The 22,488-nt window shown below is 33.0% G+C and overlaps 1 protein-coding gene across 2 annotated transcripts in view; it reads left to right on the top strand.

Moving 5' to 3' along the window:
• The first annotated feature begins 10,665 nt into the window (after positions 1-10,665).
• LOC143253880 (cilia- and flagella-associated protein 43-like) overlaps positions 10,666-22,488 on the top strand; it is a 52,605-nt gene continuing 40,782 nt past the window's right edge. The window contains exons 1-7 of one of the 2 annotated variants that reach the window (XM_076508388.1): positions 10,666-10,767; positions 11,089-11,261; positions 13,031-13,298; positions 15,063-15,206; positions 16,653-16,784; positions 17,360-17,476; positions 18,403-18,483. In XM_076508388.1, the coding sequence (XP_076364503.1) occupies positions 11,119-11,261; positions 13,031-13,298; positions 15,063-15,206; positions 16,653-16,784; positions 17,360-17,476; positions 18,403-18,483 (885 nt within the window). In that variant the 5' untranslated portion in view covers positions 10,666-10,767; positions 11,089-11,118. Of the gene's footprint in view, positions 10,768-11,088; positions 11,262-13,030; positions 13,299-15,062; positions 15,207-16,652; positions 16,785-17,359; positions 17,477-18,402; positions 18,484-22,488 lie in introns of those variants that run through there. The other variant, XM_076508389.1, reaches the window with a different exon arrangement.

Genomic DNA, 22,488 nt, shown 5'->3' on the forward strand with positions numbered 1-22,488 from the left:
TAACAAAATATGACATTCCAGTTAATACCAAATTTATTCAAAACCAGGCACAAAACTGAGGTCTATACTATGTAAAAAACTACACTGACAAACACCACACCAACATTATTTACAAAATACAATGTGATAACTGCCACGACTTCCATATTGGAGAAAGAAGTAGAAAAATGGAAACCAGATTCAAAGAACATAAAAAAGTCACCTTCACACGTTTTCGAACACTGCAAGTCAAATAAACACAACATAACCATAGAAAACACTCAAATACTAAATAAAGAAACAAACATAAACAAACGCAAAATTAAAGAAGCCTTACTTATACAACAACTTAAACCCAAAATAAACCAATATAAAGGAACGCCTTTATACCTATATTAATATAATAAAATAAAATAAAATTGTATATTCAAACATCTAATACCGCCCTCTACATTCCGACACTCAGTTACACAACCCCTTTCAAACATGTGATCAGCTTCCGGTCAGTTACCTCTTTCTTTGTGAACCTGACGATGACCGAAGAAGGTCGAAACGTTGTTCGCTCTTCTATGTAAAATATTTTCTCAACCCAAACGAGCCGTTTTTGCATATATAATTCAGTTGACAATTCTGATTCAACCTAATTGGCTGCAGCCTCTAGTGGCAGAGCAGTAAGTTTGCAGACTCACTACTAAAAACCCAGTTTCGATACCCGTGGTGAGCAGAGTACAGACAACCTATTATGTAGCTTTGTGCTTACTTTTAAACAAACAAACAAAACGTCATTCTTTATTATATTTGAATTGAAGTTTTTTATATGTACGTTAGTCGTCTTCGAAGTAAATACAGCATTGTTTACTGTTTAGACAAATAATACACTTTAATATATATTTCTTTTACAATTTAAGAATAATACTTCATTAGCTTTATTGGCTTGATGTTGTTTTCTTTGTGCAAAATTACACAAGGAGATATATGTACTCTGTCTGTCACGGGAATCGAACCCAGAGTTTTAGTGTTGTAAATCCCTAAACCTACTGGTGAAATTTATTGTTGTTATTAAATACTGCAGCGGTAATAGTTTTGTTTCAGAAATTAAATTCCGTGTAGAAATTGTGGAAAAACTGAAAAAACAAAAGACATATTATTCGGAATACATGTACACTGATGTTATGGTTACTTTTTATTATATCTATAATTTCCCCGAAAAGGGGCCGAAGGTCGCCTGTAGACGTCATCTATTTAAACCACTCGCAGCAGTATACAATAGTATGTTGTCTATCTCTCTGTCAGTCAGTAGATGCTAAAATGATATTACACAAGGGTCACTTAACGTTACAGTTTGTACTGTAATGACATCAGTAATACGTGCGCATACCATGAACCCCGAGAAGAAGTATGCACTCTGTAGGCTGCCGCACAGTATAAGAGATGAATCTCAAAATTTTTAATTTTGGTTTTATTTTCTCTTGAAACAGAATCCTTTCGGAGATCTCCTCGCGGAAGTACATCTGGTTTATTTGTTGATTAATATTTTTACGTGTGCACATAATGCCATTTATTGTCATGTACTGTAGCAAAATTATGAAAAAATGAAACGCGAAAAAGCCAATACCGTTACAATCTTTTTGACTTATCTCTTTCACTGTGAAATGGCCAAGAAAGGATACATTAAACAACAAAAAACCTGACACAGGAAACAGAAGATTATTAAACAGATAGACATAATTAAGGGGTCGTCTAAATTTGCGTTAGAAAACATCCAACTTGAAATAAAGAGATTCGTCTTAACTTTAGTGTGTTTTGTTGTTTTTACGTTGTATCTTGTAAGACGTTTACTGTTTATATATATATATAAATCCAGACATTTTTAAGGACAAAATATTACACCAATTTAAGAATTATACATAGAATATTTAGTCGCGTGTGTGTCACCCTCTCTACCAGATGTTTGTACTGTCGCCACACACCCGCATGAATTGTTTGCTCCTTAATGTCACTGAAGAGATTATTTATTGCCATGACAACAGAAGTGTATAGAATACAGTCTCAGCTAGGGGTCACACCTTCGATTTACAGCCCCATCTTTCCTCTTGCTACGTGGCAGACCAGATGCGTGAGCCAACCTTCTCCTATAAGGGATTAAGGGGAAAGGGGGGGGGGAGGAAGTTAACTGGTTTTGTGATGATATAGTCGATACTTGCATGAGTTAATTACTAATTACTTAGAATTGATAGAAATACCACATATATGTATGACATCACTAAACGAAATATACGTTTCAGTTCACCACCTCTCCTTGGTGGCTCAACGACAAATCTGAGGACTTATAACGCTAAAAATTGGGTTTCGGTACACGTGATCGGCAGAGCACAGACAGCTTACTGTGTAGCTTTGAACTTCACAACAGAAACACCATATACTTGAAATTTGTACTTGATATGTTTGCTCCTTCACTGGAAGCTTCTCACCCTAAAATACTAATAATGAAACGATCTTTATACGTATAAGCTATTATAGAATAAACAGACACGCTAAACAGCGGTGGTACGCCAGGTTTCTGATTGTTAGGCGTATAAATAGGGTTCTAAGTTTTTGTCGTGTTTTGTTGTTAATGTATTGTCTTTTGTGTGTCTTTTAGATTGGGACTTCTAAATAATGATTGGTTGATACCATGGATTTAAACGTTAGAATCACCAAAAAATCAAAACACGTCTACCGTTAATGTTGCTGTTATTGTACATTTGAGTCAACTCTGTGGTTCGGTAGATTCGTCGCCAGACGCAGAGTTTTTTGTTTTGTTCATCATTTCTTTTCGACACTAATACTATTATGAACAAAGAAAGAAAATTAAAATTATAAATGAATTTTTGAAAGGTAAAAATAGCTGTTTAAACCATCTTTCACACACTTTCCCCCGGTGATTTGAGGGCTTATAATGCTAAATAAGGGGTTCGATCCCTGCGGCGAGGTAGAGCGAATAACCCCTTGCTTATATTTCGTGTCAAAACAAAGAAACTCAGAAAATTCAACTGAAAGGCAGTTAGGTTTCTTTTTATTCTTAGTTTTAAAATACAGTTCACAGTTTGCTTAAAAGACTTATCGATCAGTATTGGGTTTACCTCACGTTTGGAAAGTTTGAAGCTGGTAGATTGTTTGTTTTTGAATTTCGCACAAAGCTACTCGAGGGCTATCTGTGCTAGCCGTCCCTAATTTAGCAGTGTAAGACTAGAGGGAAGGCAGCTTGTCATCACCACCCACCGCCAACTCTTGGGCTACTCTTTTACCAACGAATAGTGGGATTGACCGTACATTATAACGCCCCCACGGCTGAAAGGGCGAGCATGTTTGACGCGAAGGGGATGCGAACCCGTGACCCTCAGATTACGAGTCGCACGCCATAACACGCTTGGCTATGCCGGGCCTAAGCTGATAGAATGTACACCTCTTGCAATTTAGGGTGAAACGTGCTCGGGCTGCAGTCAAAGCTTCAAGCCCACGTTATTCCGCTGAACATTCTCAGTGCTGTAGGGGCATTATGATAGAATAGTACATCTCGCTGTTCCATTAGGGGTAGCGTAGATGTATATAGGAGGTGAGGGCATTTCAGATGGTTAACTTCTACTGATCTGCGTGTAATGTCAGAGATTTGCATATTAAAACAGATAGTAAAGTAATGATAAATTGTATTAACGAGTAACAATATTTAAAGTAAATATTAACTTTGAAACTTGGGATCCTTATTCAAAAATTACTTAATGTTATTGTTAAATAGTAAAGAAACCAAGAACTCCCAACTCTCTTCTTCTTGGATAAAGTACTAAACAACCGCAAGGGTAGAGAGCGCCACTGCCTGGTTCCTCTAATTCTGGTTTATTTGTTTTATTTTTTGAAATATCTAGCTGTCCTTAATTTAGCAGCGTAAGACTAGAGGAAAGGAAGCTAGTCATCACCACCCACCGCCAACTCTTGGGCTGCTCTTTTACCAACGTATAATGGGATTGACTGTCACATTATAACGTTCATACGATGGAAATGGCAAGCATGTTTGGTGCGACTGGGATTCGAACCCGTGACCCTTAGATTGCGAATCGAGCGCCTTAATCATCTAATACAAATATCAAATGTGACATCTACAACCTAAAACTCTGTGTTATTCAACAGACGACCCCACGGGCGACAGGCCATTGGACAAAGCTCCTTTTCCACGATACTTTGGCCCCAAAGATTCACATCTGATTCCAATCTGAGGTGGGGGTTGAAACTGAAATAATTTTCTTTTGTTACAACCAACATCTTTCTATTGTCACAACTTAACAGATTTCCCAGCAAACTCTAATTAAACTATACAGATAGTGAGATGCGCCACTTATTAGTAGTACTTTATCTCTGGACGTTATGGATGACAGCGAATATTTGTGGTAAACCAAATCTATCAGTAGATTCTTTATGATAGAGTAAAATAGAAACAAAACAAGTCCAACGCTCAGTCACATGTCAAAAATTCAGTTAACAATTCTAATGAAATAAAACCAATTATGAAATATTACAACGAAAGCTATGTCCATTGCGGGTATTGAACCACGATTTTTAGCGTTATAAGATATAATTTAACTTAACAATACAAGTGAAACAAGATATGGCGAAATATCATAACGAAAGCCAACAATACCAGCGAAACACTGAGGTGTCAGCGGTGCATCCACTTCGGGTATCGAACCTTGATTTTTAATGTTAGAAGAAATGAATCAATTTAGCCGTACAAGTGAAGCAATATACGAAGAAATATCACAATTTTACGTAATAAAATAAACGAAACACATTACCGTGACATATCATGATATAAAAACCAAATAAAACAAGTTACAGTGAAATATAATTTGATCTAATATTCCAAGCGGTTTAAATCGTTAAGAACATGTGTGTTAGAGATTTTTTTTCCCCCCACCAAAGATAAAATTGAAAAAAAGATATAACGTACATTTGTTTGTTTGTAGTTATGCACAAAGCGACATAGTGTGCTGCCCACCACGGCTATCGAAATCCAGATTCTAGCGTTATAAGTTCGCAGACGTGCCGCTGTGCCACTGGAGAGGTGCTCTGACGTAGAAGCCTTGCTCATTTCTTGATTGGCCATATCCTCTGCTGTGAGCTGAGTTAACTGCGCTGACGTAACATTATTGGCACATCTTAATTAATTTCGGTTTCGGGATGGTGAATTACAAAGATTAACTTGAAGATGACCTAGGACGATCGAAATGTTGTTCTCTGCTTTATGAGTTAATGTGTTAATACCCCTACCAGCCGTTCTGAGATATAGTTTTATTTCAAGTGGGTCTCTCGTCACCAAGAATGAAAGCTTAAGCCTTCTAAGTAGTTATTTTTATTAACTAAAACACAAGTAGAAGGCCCGGCATGGCCAGGTGGGTTAAGGCGTTTGGCTCGTAAACTGAGGGTTGCGGGTTCAAATCCCCGTCGCACCCAACATGCTGAAAGGGCGAGCACATTATAACTGTCAATCCCACTATTTGTTGGTAAAAGAGTAACCCAAGAGTTACTTTCCACTTTTCTGATTGATTAACCACAAGGAGAAAGGGATGTGTAAATTGTTTTTTAACGATTTTAACTTCAAAGGATTACGGCTTATTGTGTGCATTTCTCACTCATTTCGTGTACGTATGTCTTCGATTAAGTCATGTTCGTTTAAACTTCGTTTGCTAAATAGTTTCTTAACTGTGAGGTTTAATAGAATTATTTCATTTTTATAATTCATTCTCACTTTTCATCCGTTAATGAATTGTTTGACGCTCAATTAAGTTTTATCTATTCTCCCCACACACACACCTAATAATGTTTTTACGTGTACTAGGTTCATGAACTCTAATAGTGCGAAGGTAACAAAGTTTTTATTAAATAAAAATACAGGAATTATCAATGAAATGAGTTGAATTTATGTTACTATATCATTTATTGTTATGTTATTTATTATTATTCTGTTGTCTTTGAAGATATAAAAACTAAACTTTTTTTTTTCTTTTTTGTATCTCAAGACCGAACGTCTTGAGATCCATTTTCACTTCAAGTGGGTTTCTCGTCATCACGAATTAAACATTTTCTTGTTCTTATATCGCTTTGTGGCCAGAAAAATTATAAAGTTGGCTTAAAAATACTAATAACTTCTATATCTTAAATTCGCTTCACTTGTGATATAGTTTTCTCTTTATAAGCTACTCTCAAATGCGTTTCTAAGACAGTAAAAAACTATAAACTCGAAATTAATTATAAAGAAAGATAGTAAATATATCAGTTTTTGTAAGCTATATTTTCAATGTTTTAGATGTTTGCTAGACAGCGCATGAAGTTTAAGATCAATAAAGTTTATGAAAGTTGATAATCGAGAAACTTCTGAAGTATGTAAAAAGAACAATATAAATTCGAATGATTAGTGAATGAGAAGTCAGTGAATTATTCAATAAGGATTCAGTTCGTCTTAGTAGCGACAGTTATCAGATTCATTCAATTGATTAACTAAAGAACTCTACATCTAGTAGAATAAAAAAGTGCGATGCTAATATTACCTAGGCAATATTAGGTAGCATAAATATTTGCACTTTCTACTGAAACGTTATTTGTAAACTTAGGCCTACAAGTAACAACTTGTTGCAAAGTGAAAGTATCTGTTTTGTTTGTTTTTTGGAATTTCGCACAAAGCTACTCGAGGGCTATCTGTGCAAGCCGTCCCTAATTTAGTAGTGTAAGACTAGAGGGAAGGCAGCTAGTCATCACCACTCACCGCCAACTCTTGGGGTACTCTTGTACCAACGACTAGTGGGATTGACCGCACATTATAACGCCCCCCACGGCTGGGAGGGTGAGCATGTTTGGCGCGACTCGGGCGCGAACCCGCGACCCTCAGATTACGAAGTGCACGCCTTGACGCGCTAGGCCATGCCGGGCCCAAGTATCCGTAACAAAAACCGGTGAAGAAATGAATTAGATCCATATTTAGTCACCTATTTATTGTATCGACCTTACAGTCCTAGGTAGAAATCCTTTTGATTCTAAATCCCTTCATTTATTATTGTAAAGTCATTTGGACTGGACTTGGAACAATAATAATAATTATTATTTTTTCCAAATACTTCAAAAACCGCCCAACTACTGAAAACGCTACAACAATATCAACAAAATGAAATACAGCGTATATAGGCAAATAAAAAATTACTAAGTGACAGAAGACTATTTTATTTCCACTGGAGATCTTAAAACATAGGTTAGCCTATTTCAATCACGAGGAGAACAAAGAAGTAAAAGTACTTCGATTCTCAAATATAACAACTTTATGAATGGCAAATTAGAATAATTATTTTATTCTTCCGATTTAAAAAAGTTGTCTTACAGCTGAGAATAAACGTTTTTCGTTTGCCATTGTTAAATATTTTTTCCAGTACTGATCTTAAACAATAAAATTGCACCGTTTGTAATACTTAAGGAAACAAGTTATGTAAAGCATTGTTTCAACCGTCAAAATAATGTAAAGATCGTAATCCACAGAGTGTTTTCACGAGCATTGATATGCTATTAGCGATAAAAGAGAAAAAAGGTAAATCGATTCCTCAGTATCACAATGGTATACAATGCTAGAAATCGAGATTCGATAATCATGGAGGGCAGAGCACAATTAGCCCGATTGTTAGTAAACAATAAATGTCACTCGAGTAATATGATATTCGTGTTATTTTTACTATAAGAGGGCGCTAAGATGACGATTTACTCAGGTAGTCATGGAAACTGATAGTCTAAAAAATTGTATTATATATTAATCCTGTTTTACTGTAATGTTAAAACTAAATGTATTTAAATATAAATTAAAGCATAATTAGTCATGTTGTAGGGTTATTGCGAGAATCTTTGTATTTTTCGTAATCTTATTTTTTTAAATTAGGTTTGGCATGTTATTATAATTATTTGAGTTTTAAGTTAGGTTATCATTCATCCGAAATTTTGTTTGAAAAAACAACAAAAATTGAGCTCTATAGAATTACTTGATTTAGACTGGCGTTCAAGTTTAAAACTAAGATAAATAATTTTGTGTTTTCTATACGGAAAACTAAAGTTTACTATGGCAGGAAACAAACAAGGAAAATTAGAATTCAGGTAATATCAAGATCTCAGTACTTTCCCATCATCCCAAAAAACGTTTTAAAGGTTAATACTAGTATCCCACTAATATTATAGCAGCATTGTGAAGATACAATATACATTATAATTTTTTGTGATTAATACTCATAGCTTTCAAAACTTTAAATTTTGCCTAATTCACAGACCTGGAAATTTAAATAAAAAATAAACATGCATGTTGTAAATGTCATTTTGAGTGATTTTTAACTTTACCTAATAAATAGCCTATAACTATTTGATGTTAAAGTTTATGTTGACACACAAGTACAATAAATTATACATTTTTTTTGGAACATAAGATCACAGATACAGAACTACTAATGCTTACACATTGAGGGTGAGTCTGTTCTCACTTCCAAATATTTTAATAAAAAAATCTCATGTTTTGGTCAAATTATCATATTTTATGAATAAATTGTGATTGGTTGGCGAGCTGGATTCAGGTCAAATTCAATATTACATTAATACAATAAATTCACTTATTAATTTGCTTGTATGAATACAACATTTGTGGAGGGGGGGATGCTCCATAGGAGGTGACCACAATGGATGTTCATTGAGCATAACTATACACTAACAGTTTATTTTTCCAAAAATCTCACTCAAACATATTCCTAAAAGCTGACAGCCCTGCAAATAATTTTCTTTTGTTTTTTGATAAACACTTAAGCAAAATGCTCAACTAAAAATACATATTATGTCAACTAACATATTCTAGAAGCTCATTCTTTTAAATCAAGTTTAAATTAGGCATTGATATCTTTGCAAAAAAAAATATGAAGAAATGTTTGTTTGTTTTTTAACCTAATCTGAAAATTTAAATATATCAAGTTTTAACACTCAAGAGCCATTTTAAATTTCATTACGAATTTTTATTATTTTATCTTGTTTTATGCTTTTAAAATTGTAACAAATAACAAGCATTTGTATATTTATTGTTGTATTTAAGTTTCATATTTCTTCCAGTTGGAACCATGGAGGCATTCCACATTCACTATGTTATGTGGAAGATAATAAATTATGCTTTTGCTGTGGTCGCTGTATTAAAGTTATATCTGAAGATTCGGACCCCATTACATGCTTAGAATTTGAAGATGAAATTCAGCTGTTTGCGGTTTATCCAAATGACCGTATTGTTGTAGTAATTGAGAATTACCTAAATCCTAATATTGTTATACTGTCTTATCCAAATTTTGAAAAAGTTAGGGAACTAAAAGGTGAGTTTAACATTATGCATGGAAATTACAGTAAGACTTAAGCAAATTTTCATTTCTATTTTTCCTATAAAAATATATATAGATTTTTCTGGAAAAAATGTAGAAAATACAAATCAATTTAATATTCATATAAAAACTGTAAAGAATGTAGAAAATACAAATCAATTTAATATTCATATAAAAACTAAAGAATGTAGAAAATACAAATCAATATAATATTCATATAAAAACTGTGAAGATTAGGTCTAAATTTCTGAATTATTTTTATATTTAAACAACAGAGAAAAAGAAAAAGGAGGACATGCAAAGGATTAGTATATGATACAGATGTTCAAAATTAGGAGAGAGAATGTATAATCTGTCAGTGTTTATTATTACATGTTCATTTTAATGTATGTTATGTTTGATTCTATGGTTAATAATGCTGACAAATAAAGAAGTATTAATGATAGAAGTTGTACATTTTTTGGAGTTTAGAACTGTTTTAATAGGTTGTCTTTTCTGCAAAATTATTACACATTAGAAAAGTTTATCTGATATATTTTTATTACAAATATTTTACCAAAAGGATGAATTTGATATTTTAGGTAGCAGCATTGTTTATACCAGTGCTTTTCCAACTTTTTCCAATATCATTCACTTTTAGAAGTAATTCACAACAGTTCACTAACTCAACTTAGAAAAAGTACAAAATTAAATTTCAAAAGTATTTATTATGACTTAAATATACATCAAACTACGAGTAGACTGAATACAACATAAAGAAAACCCCCATGTGAATCATCATTTTAATTTTAGGTAACAGGTTGTTTGTTATGTAGGTTTAGATTTTGTCCTTGTGTGTGTTTGTATTTCTGCACGTTACAAAGTTTAGTACAGTTAATACATGTTTGCCTTGTGGAGAAACTAAAAGCAAAGTTGATTTTATAGTTTAAGAAGCAATGTTATAAATATTTTGTGAAATTCTCTATTTTGATGTTTGATAGAGAATCATGAGAACATATTCTTAAATTGTATGTTAATTTCCTTTTGGTGGTTCACCCTCTCACTCATTACTGCCTCAATATTGAGGTACCTTTAGGTAACTTTCTGCTTTACGAGTGTCTGCAGGGTCATTGTAGATCGAGTGTCATAATGTTCATTAGATCATCAGACATCTACATAAATCTATTGAAAACACTTAAAATGTTTTTATCTGTACAGTTATGACAATGAAAGCAACTGCAAGAAATACAAACAAGATCTTATCATAGTTCCTGTTGATGACTGTATAATTTTTCACTCTTTTAGGGGACACCTCTAGCCCATCAGATTACCTTGCTTTACAGTTTTTGCAAGAAGAACTGCTTCTTACGGTAACAGGGTGTCCAGATTTTTCCTTTATTTTGTGGTAAGATACAAAAAATTAAACAAATCAGAAAAAGACACATTTAATTATGATAATATAGTAAATTGAACCTGTATTAAGAAGACAGTAAAGGACTCTCTGTACTTCAACATAGCTATGTCCTAACTTGTGAAATTGAGGTGATAGTAATGAGATGTTACCATGGGGCATGTTGTCTTTCAACATGGCTTAGATATGGTTGTATAATTGCACTGATTATATGGCAGGTAAAGAAAGAAATCAAAAGCTTAGAACCATCATCTTGCTGAATTTATAGATGATTCAGAGTTATAAAGTGACATTAAGAATTGTTTGTCTGTGCAGGAATTGGAAAACAGGAGACGGTTAACTAGCATGCCATGCCCATTGTTGCAGTCAAGTAGTACACAAGTGACTCCAAACCCTCTGAACTCACAGCAGTGCTGTCTCATTCAGAGTAGCTGTGTTATATTTGGAGAAGTTCAGACTTATGGGGAAGAATGTTCATTCAAAATAAAGTAAGTTATTGCAATTACATTTGTGGATTTAGTCAGTTTTTGTATATTTTTACATGACATAGTAATAACTTTTCTGTATAGGAAAGTGTTAACAAATTACTGAGGTCCAATTTTATGATCTCAGTCACATAAGGTTATGCCTTTCAGAAGTATTCTACAATACCAAGAAGGGGATTCACTAGGTGATTAAAAGATTCAGGACTTGGACTCACAGACATGAGAATTTTGAGTGTTTCAGTATGATATCAATCATGGTTTTCTATTTGGATTTTTCAAGACACTGACTGAGGATTTGGGACATAGGCTTCATCTGCCAGCACCCAGCAACATCTCTGATATTAAGCTATATTTGGAAAGGAGGTTTCATGATAAGTTCAAGTTCCTATTATACTGTCAATTCAAATGATCACACTGTTTTATATATAACTGATACATATAAATATAGCTGTCCCTTCACTTATGTTGCTGTTATTGAAATCTTCAATTCTAAAATAGTGAAATTATTTTAAAGAAAATTGGTGTATTGTAAGGTAATCATTTACTACATTTAAACACAAAAATCACTGTTTTTTGGCACAGTGAAAAATGAGTTTGAAGCCTTTAGCATTTCTTTTAGCTGATTGCCTTTGATAACACAATTACTGTCTTGTGAATACAATATTAGTTTAGCCTGTCTTAAACTCTGACCTTATAGTTTATACTAATACAGTGGAACTGAAAATAAATTGGGAGATACTCTTTGAATATATTTTTCATAATAGTTTACACAAGTGTTAACCCTATATACATGGGTTAAAGTCAAAGTGCACTTGCCTTGACCTCTTACTGAGTGCCATTAAATATGATATTATTCATTTGTAGTCAGTGTTGTCAACTACTTCGTTTACCATACATTATTGACTTTGTAGCATTTGGTATTAAAGAAAAGTAATTGTGAGATATGACATACAGGAATCAGAACAAAAACTGTGGATATGGATGTAAAAGGTGATAAAGATGATTAAACTGTAAGTATGTTGGACAAAACTGGACATCAGCTTTAAATCTTTTACTCTAACCTGTCAGAATCTAAGTTAGACTGATGTTTCCAGTTCACAGATGTATGTTGAGTAAAATACATTTATCATACATTTGATATGTGTTTTTTGTAGAACAGTTTGTTTGTTTTGTTTTTCTGAATTTTGTGCAAAGCTATTCAAGAACTAACTGCACTAGCTGCCCCTAATTTAGCAGTGTAAGACTAGAGGGAAGGCATCTAGTAATCAGCACCCACTGCCAACTCTTGGGCTTCTCTTTTATCAACGAATGGTGGGGTTGACTGTCACATTATAATGCCCCCACAGCTGAAAGAGCGAGCATGTTTGCTGCGATGGGGATTTGAACCCATGACCCTCGAATTATGAGTTGAATGCCTTAACCCACCTGGCCATGCTGGGCTTGTAGAACAGACTTGTACACTTGACTGAAACCTTGCCATATCTTATGTAGTAAACCTGGAAGTATTTTCCTCATTTCTTATCCAATACAGGGCTGGTACAATGAACTTACCCTGTACACATTCAGTTAATTAATCTGAAGAAATCTGTAATATTTTAATATACTGATATAATCCTATAAACAACTGAAGTATTTTTGTGGTAATTATAAAAATGTGTTTTCAAAAGTATTTGAGAATATCTAATAGACGAATTCTACTGATGATGTAATTCTTGTTTTTTTCTCTCATGTAATGTTTCAAAATGTGAAAAATATTTTAATTTTAATTATAGGACAGTCACTCTGCCACTGGCTTCAGGAACTGATCTCAAAGACATTGAAAATGTTCAAGTTAGTCTTGATAAAGATGATTGTAGGCTAGATGTGACAAAACAGATTTTGGCAGAATTACCTCTTGGTCCAGTTATAAATATGAATGAACCAGAAACTGAAGAATTTAAACTGTGGTTTGCTGGTGAAACACTGGTTGTTCCAAGATGTCACTGTTGGACTGCCGATGGAGATGTTCTGATAGCATGTGATAGTGGAGTGATTATCAGGGTATTCAGTCTTAATGGCAATATAAAGTATATACCAGCTAGTTTTCACATACTTTGTTAGATGTCTCTATAATCAACACTTATCTTAATCAGGGCTATATCAAGAATTGGGCAAGCAGTGTGCCCTCACAGAGTGGTGACCTGTAGGGGTTACCAGTTTCCATCTTTGAAGGCTAGAATAGATTACATTTTTTGAGGAGGGGTACAGAATGTTATCAGGGTGTCATTAACAATTGATACATCCCTGGTTTTGATAAATAGGTTTATTGTAAGACATGATACGAGTAGGGAACAAATATAAGGAAGGTGTTTCCTCAAGGAAACCAAATGTTGTTTACTGAGGTATTTGATATACCTTCAGACTTGTAGTTAAAGGAAAGAAGAATCACTATATTCAAACTTTTTAACCATTAATATATCTCATTAAAGATGTTGAACCTTGACTCATTAAAACCTCACCTGTTCAACCATTAACACAGATATCTCAGTAAAGACATTAAACCTTGGCTCCATGAAACCTCACCTTTTTAACCATTAACATAGATATCTCGGTAAAGACATTAAACCTTGGCTTAGTGGAACCTTGGGAGATGTAATAAGCTCTAAAAATTAATAATATCATTCTTGAAAAGTAATTCTCATAATTCTATTTAGAGAAACACATTCAACAAAATTGTCTTTGCAGAGTAAGTGATTTATTATAATGCATGATATTAAAGTTTATCTATCAATTTTAAGTAACTTCACAGTTTCTAAAACGTTTAATTGCTTGAAAGTTTTAGCTGAAATTCACTTTTATCAGCTTAAGTAAAAAATATGACAAATCTTAATGGATTATTTAATTTAAAAAAAACACTTTTCTTGTGTAGTAAGTGTAACCTTTACGAATTTGTAGTTTAGTTTTATCAGTTAAGCCTCTTTTTACACTTTCTGTGGTTAGTCTACCAAATATGCTTGCACTTTGAACATTATCATAAATGTTTATTTCAATAAGAAACACTGAAACTAAACTTGTATAATTAACTCTGTAACACAAAGAACGTAATAGTCTTGTATGAGTTGTTCATCACTCAAAATAAACAAATTGCATTGTTATAAACTCCAGCTTAAGATTGTTTTACAGCTGGTTTACTAATGATTAAAAAATATTTAATGCAAAACTCATTTTAAGATTCATTCCTTAAAAGGGGTGAATTCAAGCATACACTTTGCTCAACTTTGTGCACACCCCTTTAAGCCAGTGATTTGATACCTTGAATTTGAATTAGTTGGAAACTAAACCAAATTAGAGGGATGCTCAGATGAGTGCATACTTCTGCCATATGGCATTGATCATTTTGGGCTCTCAAAATGTATGAAAATGTGTCTGTATATCTGTTTTTGTTAATGAACACAGACTGTTTTTGGCAGAACAATGATGAACAACATGCTACGTATGTTCCCAAGTTTCGTGAAAATTTATTCATCTTTAATTGAGTTATCACACAAAAATAATGTGAAAAATTGGTCTTTGTGTTAGAGAGATTGGAATTTGCTGAATTTTAGTGATTTTGCTGTAACCTTGATTCTCCAAAAACAAATCACTTCTAAAGTGAGATCTAGTCAAAATGCATACTAATTTTTGTCCAAATCTATTCAGCAATTTTTAAGAAATCGTACTAACAAATACACATAGGGTTGGAAACATAGCCTCCATCCATTTTCAATGGTGGAGGTAATAACAGATTACAATTATCAACTAAACATAAGCAATACACTATTTCAGGTGAATGGTGAGTCTGCTGTTGTAACAGAGCATCACCAACTACAGTGGATTGAATCACAAGAAGATAACACTGGATCAGAAGAAAACTGTCACTTGGTCTCATCAATAACCCTTCACAGGGATGGACTCTTTATTGGTGGAAAGGTATAAACTGTTTTTATAAAGTTCAAAATATCCACACATTTTAAATTAAAAACTTGAATGTAAATGTATTGTTAACAGTTTTATGAAAGTTAAATATGTATTCTTTTTCTTACTTGAGGTAAGAGAATGTGTTGAATGAAGGGTTTTATTTTGTTTAATCTATACTGACATTAAATGTAATACGTTAAAATAATAAATAAACAAAACAGATAATCTGTATTATTGAAAATAAATAATGTCTTAATTTAGTGAATATTAATGAAACTGTTGTTGCTTTATATCATGGTGATTTATCAAACTTCTAACACTGATAGAAATACTATACATTGTTTTATATAGCTATTAAAAATTTATGAAAGCTGTGGGATATGATAGATTAATAGTAGTGTAAGCTTACTGAAAATCAACATGCATCAGGGATGCCAGATTTCACAGGATAAATAAGTCGTATGGGCTCTCCAAACAAGGCCCAAACAAACCACCTTGTAACCAACTACTATTAAGAAATGTAGTTCTCTTGAAAGCTGTAATAGAACAAAACATCAGTAAATATTAAAGTGACCATAAAGAGAAAGAAGTCCAAATCCACAAGTAATAACAGACATGGCAACCTCATTTCTATATCTGTGTGTTTATAAAAGTCTATGATTTGTTTCACAAGACAGTACATATTGTCGTAGTATATATTCTCAGGTCTGAGTTTGTGCCAGTCAGTGGACCTGATACTCTGTGGTTGATAGCCTGACCAAAAATAAATAAATCTCACTCCACACTTTAGAGCTGCCCCTGTAAGTACAGCAGTAAGTCTACGGATTTACAATGCTAAAATCAGAGGTTTGATTTCCCTCAGTGGGCTCGGCAGAGAGCCTGATGTGGCTTTGCTCTAAGAAAAACACACACTTTAGAGCCATGGATGCATTACAAGAGTAACAGTCAAATTTTACTCTGCAGTCTAATGAAACTAGTCCAAGAGTCAGCATTTGGGGGTAATGACTAGCTAGCTGTCTTTACTAAAGTCCATCACTTCAATTTAATTGATAGTTAATATATAGATCATGGTATTCAGCAATGGTGTGAAGTGTCAACTGAACTGCATTATGTCCACTTTTACAGTAGTTTATAACTAAATACTATTGTATTAAGACACAGTTTATATATCCAGTTATTCATGTGACTCTTTTTTTTTTAAAGTTTATATCACAGACTTGAAACACAGGGTTATAGCTTTCTAAAAATAATTTTATTTTAATTTTATAAAGTATGATTATGAATGCAAATTATTTTGTAGTTTTTGTGGCCCATAGAAACCATCAGAGTGATTTTTTGAAGATGTTTTCACATATTAAAAGACTTCTTAAGTTAGGTTATTAAACTATTTTCTGAAATCTGATACATGAAATTGAGGTAAGTCACAGAAAAACTGTATTATCTTCTTCTTTTCAACAGGATGGAGTGTTACGGCTAGTGGATATTAAGAAGGAAGGCTGGCCAGTTGTTAAAAGTATTGAAGTTTGTCAACCAATCTTATCATTGTCATTCTCTCTGACTTATAAAAACCTTGCTGTCCTTACTTCAGAGGTAGGACATTGTTGACAGTAGAGATGTATGTTGTAGGAGATACTTGTAAATTGAAAAGCCACAACATAATGCTTTAGTTTATGTAGCTGTGTCAAACGTTTGAAGGTGATACATGAATTTGGTGTGCATAAATGAAACACTGAATTTTATGAAAAGTACTTGGATTGTTTTTAAGGAATTAATTATGGAATGTCATATAGTACAGTGCTTCTTAGTTGCCAGTCTTCAGACCAATGTCAGTCCATCGCAATGACCTTGCTGGTCCATGGGCTGAGAAAAGCTAACAGAATGCTCATGTGTAAATCATAATTGTTTTTTAGTAGTATGTAACATATTAGGGACGTGGTGAGGTAGTAGGTAATGAATAAATCTATGTGACTGGTTTCTAAGTTTCAGTTTAGTAACTGATGATAATATAAGTTTAAAGTAACCTATGTGTCTTTCGTCTTGAACAATTTTTTTTTCACATGCAAGTTTCAAAGTGTTTAAACATTTATTTAATATGAAATGCTGCAGTTAAGTGATGAAGAAATCAGAGAATGAAAGGAAAAACTAATTTGTTTTATGTCATATAGGGGTCAATATTTGTGTATCACTCAGAATTCCAAGAAAGACCCTTAATAATTTGGGAGAAAACTAAAAGTCCTGTAATGGCCCTAGACTGTCTGCTGTCTGAGGCTCCTGTGTGTGTGGTAAGTTCCCTTGTTTGTCTACAATCTAAGACTCCCTTCTATATGGCTGGTTCTATTGATCTACAATCTAAAATTCCTGTTTGTGTCATAAGTTCCATTGTTTGTCTATAATTTGAGACTCCATTCTGTATGGCTATTTCTGTTCATCTGCAGTCTAAAATTCCTGTTTGTGTTATAAATTCCATTGTTTATCTATAATCTAAGACTACCTTCTATATGGCTGGTTCTATTGATCTACAATCTAAAATTCCTGTTTGTATCATAAGCTCCCTTGTTTGTCTACAGTCTTAGACTCTCTTCTGTATGGCTGGTTTCCTTTATATTTCACTTAATATCCACTATTGTTTAAGTTGATGTTTCACTTGTAAAAGACTGGTTTATATAAATAAAGTTTAGTATAAAATTACTGGACCATTCACAGGATAAATTTTATCTTTTGTTGATGAAAGTTACAAACATGTACAGGCATAACTTGTTACAAAGTAATATTAATTCATATTAAGTCTTCTATCATTTCTTTTACTAGTTCCTCAGTAGGTCAGATTTGTGTTCTTTTCCACATGTTGGGCATGTAGCCATTTGGTAAAAGAAACAATTCTTTTAATATATCTTTGTTCTTTTCAAAATTTAAAGTGGAGATTGTTTCTGATGGTAACTCTCCTTCATATTCTGAAGTTATAACATACTACAGGGAATGTAAAATGTACAAATTTATTATGAGTGTATTATATATATATATTACTGCCTGTTATAGTCCACTTGGTTTTTTTTAATAAAAATATAAGTTTTCCTTTTTTTTACCACGTCCCTGTTTTTCTGATTGACTGATTTAGTCAGACCTACTGATGGTTATTGTCGAGAATATCTTGGATACTTTAGTATCTACCTTTTGTTCCAAATAAATCAATTTCTTTGAATGTTTATAGATTTCAAGACTAGATGGATCTATTGAAATCTGGAATGTTAACACAGGAAGACAAGATGGAAAGTTTGACATACATGGAGAGGTATGAGAACATTCAATGTATATCAGATAGACTTAACCAAGTTACTTATCAGGTAGACTTAACCAAGTTACTTATCAGATAGACTTAACCAAGTTACTTATCAGATAGACTTAACCAAGTTACTTATCAGATAGACTTAACCAAGTTACTTATCAGATAGACTTAACCAAGTTACTTATCAGATAGACTTAACCAAGTTACTTATCAGATAGACTTAACCAAGTTACTTATCAGATAGACTTAACCAAGTTACTTATCAGATAGACTTAACCAAGCTACTTATCAGATAGACTTAACCAAGTTACTTATCAGATAGACTTAACCAAGTTACTTATCAGATAGACTTAACCAAGTTACTTATCAGATAGACTTAACCAAGTTACTTATCAGATAGACTTAACCAAGTTACTTATCAGATAGACTTAACCAAGCTACTTATCAGGTAGACTTAACCAAGTTACTTATCAGGTAGACTTAACCAAGTTACTTATCAGGTAGACTTAACCAAGTTACTTATCAGATAGACTTAACCAAGTTACTTATCAGATAGACTTAACCAAGTTACTTATCAGATAGACTTAACCAAGTTATTTATCAGATAAACTTAACCAAGTTACTTATCAGATAGACTTAACCAAGTTACTTATCAGATAGACTTAACCAAGTTACTTATAGTAGACTTAACCAAGATACTTATCAGACAGACTTAACCAAGTTACTTATCAGACAGACTTAACCAAGATACTTATCAGACAGACTTAACCAAGTTACTTATCAGATAGACTTAACCAAGTTACTTATCAGATAGACTTAACCAAGATACTTATCAGACAGACTTAACCAAGTTACTTATCAGATAGACTTAACCAAGTTACTTATCAGATAGACTTAACCAAGATACTTATCAGACAGACTTAACCAAGTTACTTATAAGATAGACTTAACCAAGTTACTTACCAAATAGACTTAACCAAGTTACTTACCAAATAGACTTAACCAAGTTACTTATCAGGTAGACTTAACCAAGTTACTTATCAGATAGACTTAACCAAGTTACTTATCAGATAGACTTAACCAAGTTACTTATCAGATAGATTTAACCAAGTTACTTATCACATAGACTTAACCAAGTTACTTATCACATAGACTTAACCAAGTTACTTATCAGACAGACTTAACCAAGTTACTTATCAGGTAGACTTAACCAAGTTACTTATCAGGTAGACTTAACCAAGCTACTTATCAGATAGACTTAACCAAGATACTTATCAGACAGACTTAACCAAGTTACTTATAAGATAGACTTAACCAAGTTACTTATCAGATAGACTTAACCAAGTTACTTATCAGATAGACTTAACCAAGCTACTTATCAGGTAGACTTAACCAAGTTACTTATCAGGTAGACTTAACCAAGTTACTTATCAGATAGACTTAACCAAGTTACTTATCAGATAGACTTAACCAAGTTACTTATCAGATAGACTTAACCAAGCTACTTATCAGATAGACTTAACCAAGTTACTTATCAGATAGACTTAACCAAGTTACTTATCAGATAGACTTAACCAAGTTACTTATCAGATAGACTTAACCAAGATACTTATCAGACAGACTTAACCAAGAAATAGACTTAACCAAGTTACTTATCAGGTAGACTTAACCAAGTTACTTATCAGATAGACTTAACCAAGTTACTTATCAGATAGATTTAACCAAGTTACTTATCAGATAGATTTAACCAAGTTACTTATCACATAGACTTAACCAAGTTACTTATCACATAGACTTAACCAAGTTACTTATCACATAGACTTAACCAAGTTACTTATCAGACAGACTTAACCAAGTTACTTATCAGGTAGACTTAACCAAGTTACTTATCAGGTAGACTTAACCAAGCTACTTATCAGATAGACTTAACCAAGATACTTATCAGATAGACTTAACCAAGATACTTATCAGACAGACTTAACCAAGTTACTTATAAGATAGACTTAACCAAGTTACTTATAAGATAGACTTAACCTTAAGTTACTTATCAGGTAGACAACCATTACTTATCAGATAGACTTAACCAAGTTACTTATCAGGTAGACTTAACCAAGTTACTTATCAGGTAGACTTAACCAAGTTACTTATCAGGTAGACTTAACCAAGTTACTTATCAGGTAGACTTAACCAAGCTACTTATCAGGTAGACTTAACCAAGTTACTTATCAGGTAGACTTAACCAAGCTACTTATCAGGTAGACTTAACCAAGTTACTTATCAGGTAGACTTAACCAAGTTACTTATCAGGTAGACTTAACCAAGCTACTTATCAGGTAGACTTAACCAAGTTACTTATCAGGTAGACTTAACCAAGTTACTTATCAGGTAGACTTAACCAAGCTACTTATCAGGTAGACTTAACCAAGTTATTTATCAGGTAGACTTAACCAAGCTACTTATCAGGTAGACTTAACCAAGTTACTTATCAGGTAGACTTAACCAAGTTACTTATCAGGTAGACTTAACCAAGCTACTTATCAGGTAGACTTAACCAAGTTACTTATCAGGTAGACTTAACCAAGTTACTTATCAGGTAGACTTAACCAAGTTACTTATCAAGTAGACTTAACCAAGCTACTTATCAGGTAGACTTAACCAAGTTACTTATCAGGTAAACTTAACCAAGCTATTTATCAGGTAAACTTAACCAAGCTACTTATCAGGTAGACTTAACCAAGTTATTTATCAGGTAGACTTAACCAAGTTACTTATCAGGTAAACTTAACCAAGTTACTTATCAGGTAGACTTAACCAAGTTACTTATCAGACATACTTAACCAATGTAAGTATCAGGTAGACTTAACCAAGTTACTTATCATACATACTTAACCAGATTTCTTATCAGGTAGACTTGATCAAGTTACTTAGAGTCCATTTCCCTGATTTAAAAACTATACCCTTAACTACAGGTACCTTCATCATTAAGGTACTGCATGTTCCACTAATGTTTGATGTGAATATTTAAGATTTAAAGATGTTATCTTTTTTTTTTTTTTCTGGTTTAGAATTTAAAGTTTGTGGTTGGTTTGATATATAATATCATTGAAATTTAATAAAGCATATTAGCAGCTTAAAAAGTTTGTGTAAACATTAACACAATGGAAGGAGTTGTTGGCAAAATGTAAATAAACTATAAGCATCTGAATTAATTTTAAATTTTTTTAGGCCTAGAAATAAAATAATCATTGCAGGCTCACAATAAATATATATTGGCTGCATTTTCATGGTAACTACATTGTAAAATATTTATAAACTGACAACTGAGTGCAGCTTCTAACTGCTCAGATGGCACTGAATATCAGTTATTAAGTCACAAACAATACATCACAGCTAAATAATTGTTTTAATTACCCCTCTCACCTGGTCAGTTGGTGCGCAGTCACTGCTTTCTTAAACCTTTAGATAGCTTATGTGTAGGGGGTCCAATAGTGTCAAGTGATAAATGTTTGTTTGTTTAATAACTACAAGGAAATCACTTCAACCCTTTGGTGCCCAATGGGGGATGCCACCCATTGCTGAGGGTAAAATTGCACCACTGACTGAACTAATCAAATTTTGGATTATAAGCTTGTGGTAATTTCTTTATACATTTTTATAAAATACTTAAGAATTGAAATTTATGTCCCAGGGGGCAGTTGTAGCTTTTCGGACTTATAATGCTAAAATTTGAGGATCAATTCCCTGTGGTGAAACAGCAGATAGCCAAATATGGCTTTGCTCTGATACAAATAAACAAATTCAAATTTAATTGCCAAATATTTATTTATATAATTTTGTACATAAAAAATACAAAAGTCACTAACTTTGATTTTGGGTTTATCAGTGTGTGCTTCAGGTTATAAAAATTGGTGTTTTTGTATTTATTAAATATTTTCTGAGAAGAATGTGGTACTCGTATCCCCCTGTGGAAGAAATATGTAGTAGTTTTCAATGAAACAGCACCAAGTTGGA

Source organism: Tachypleus tridentatus, chromosome 6 (genome assembly GCF_004210375.1).
Source record: "Tachypleus tridentatus isolate NWPU-2018 chromosome 6, ASM421037v1, whole genome shotgun sequence".
Taxonomy (NCBI): domain Eukaryota; kingdom Metazoa; phylum Arthropoda; class Merostomata; order Xiphosura; family Limulidae; genus Tachypleus; species Tachypleus tridentatus.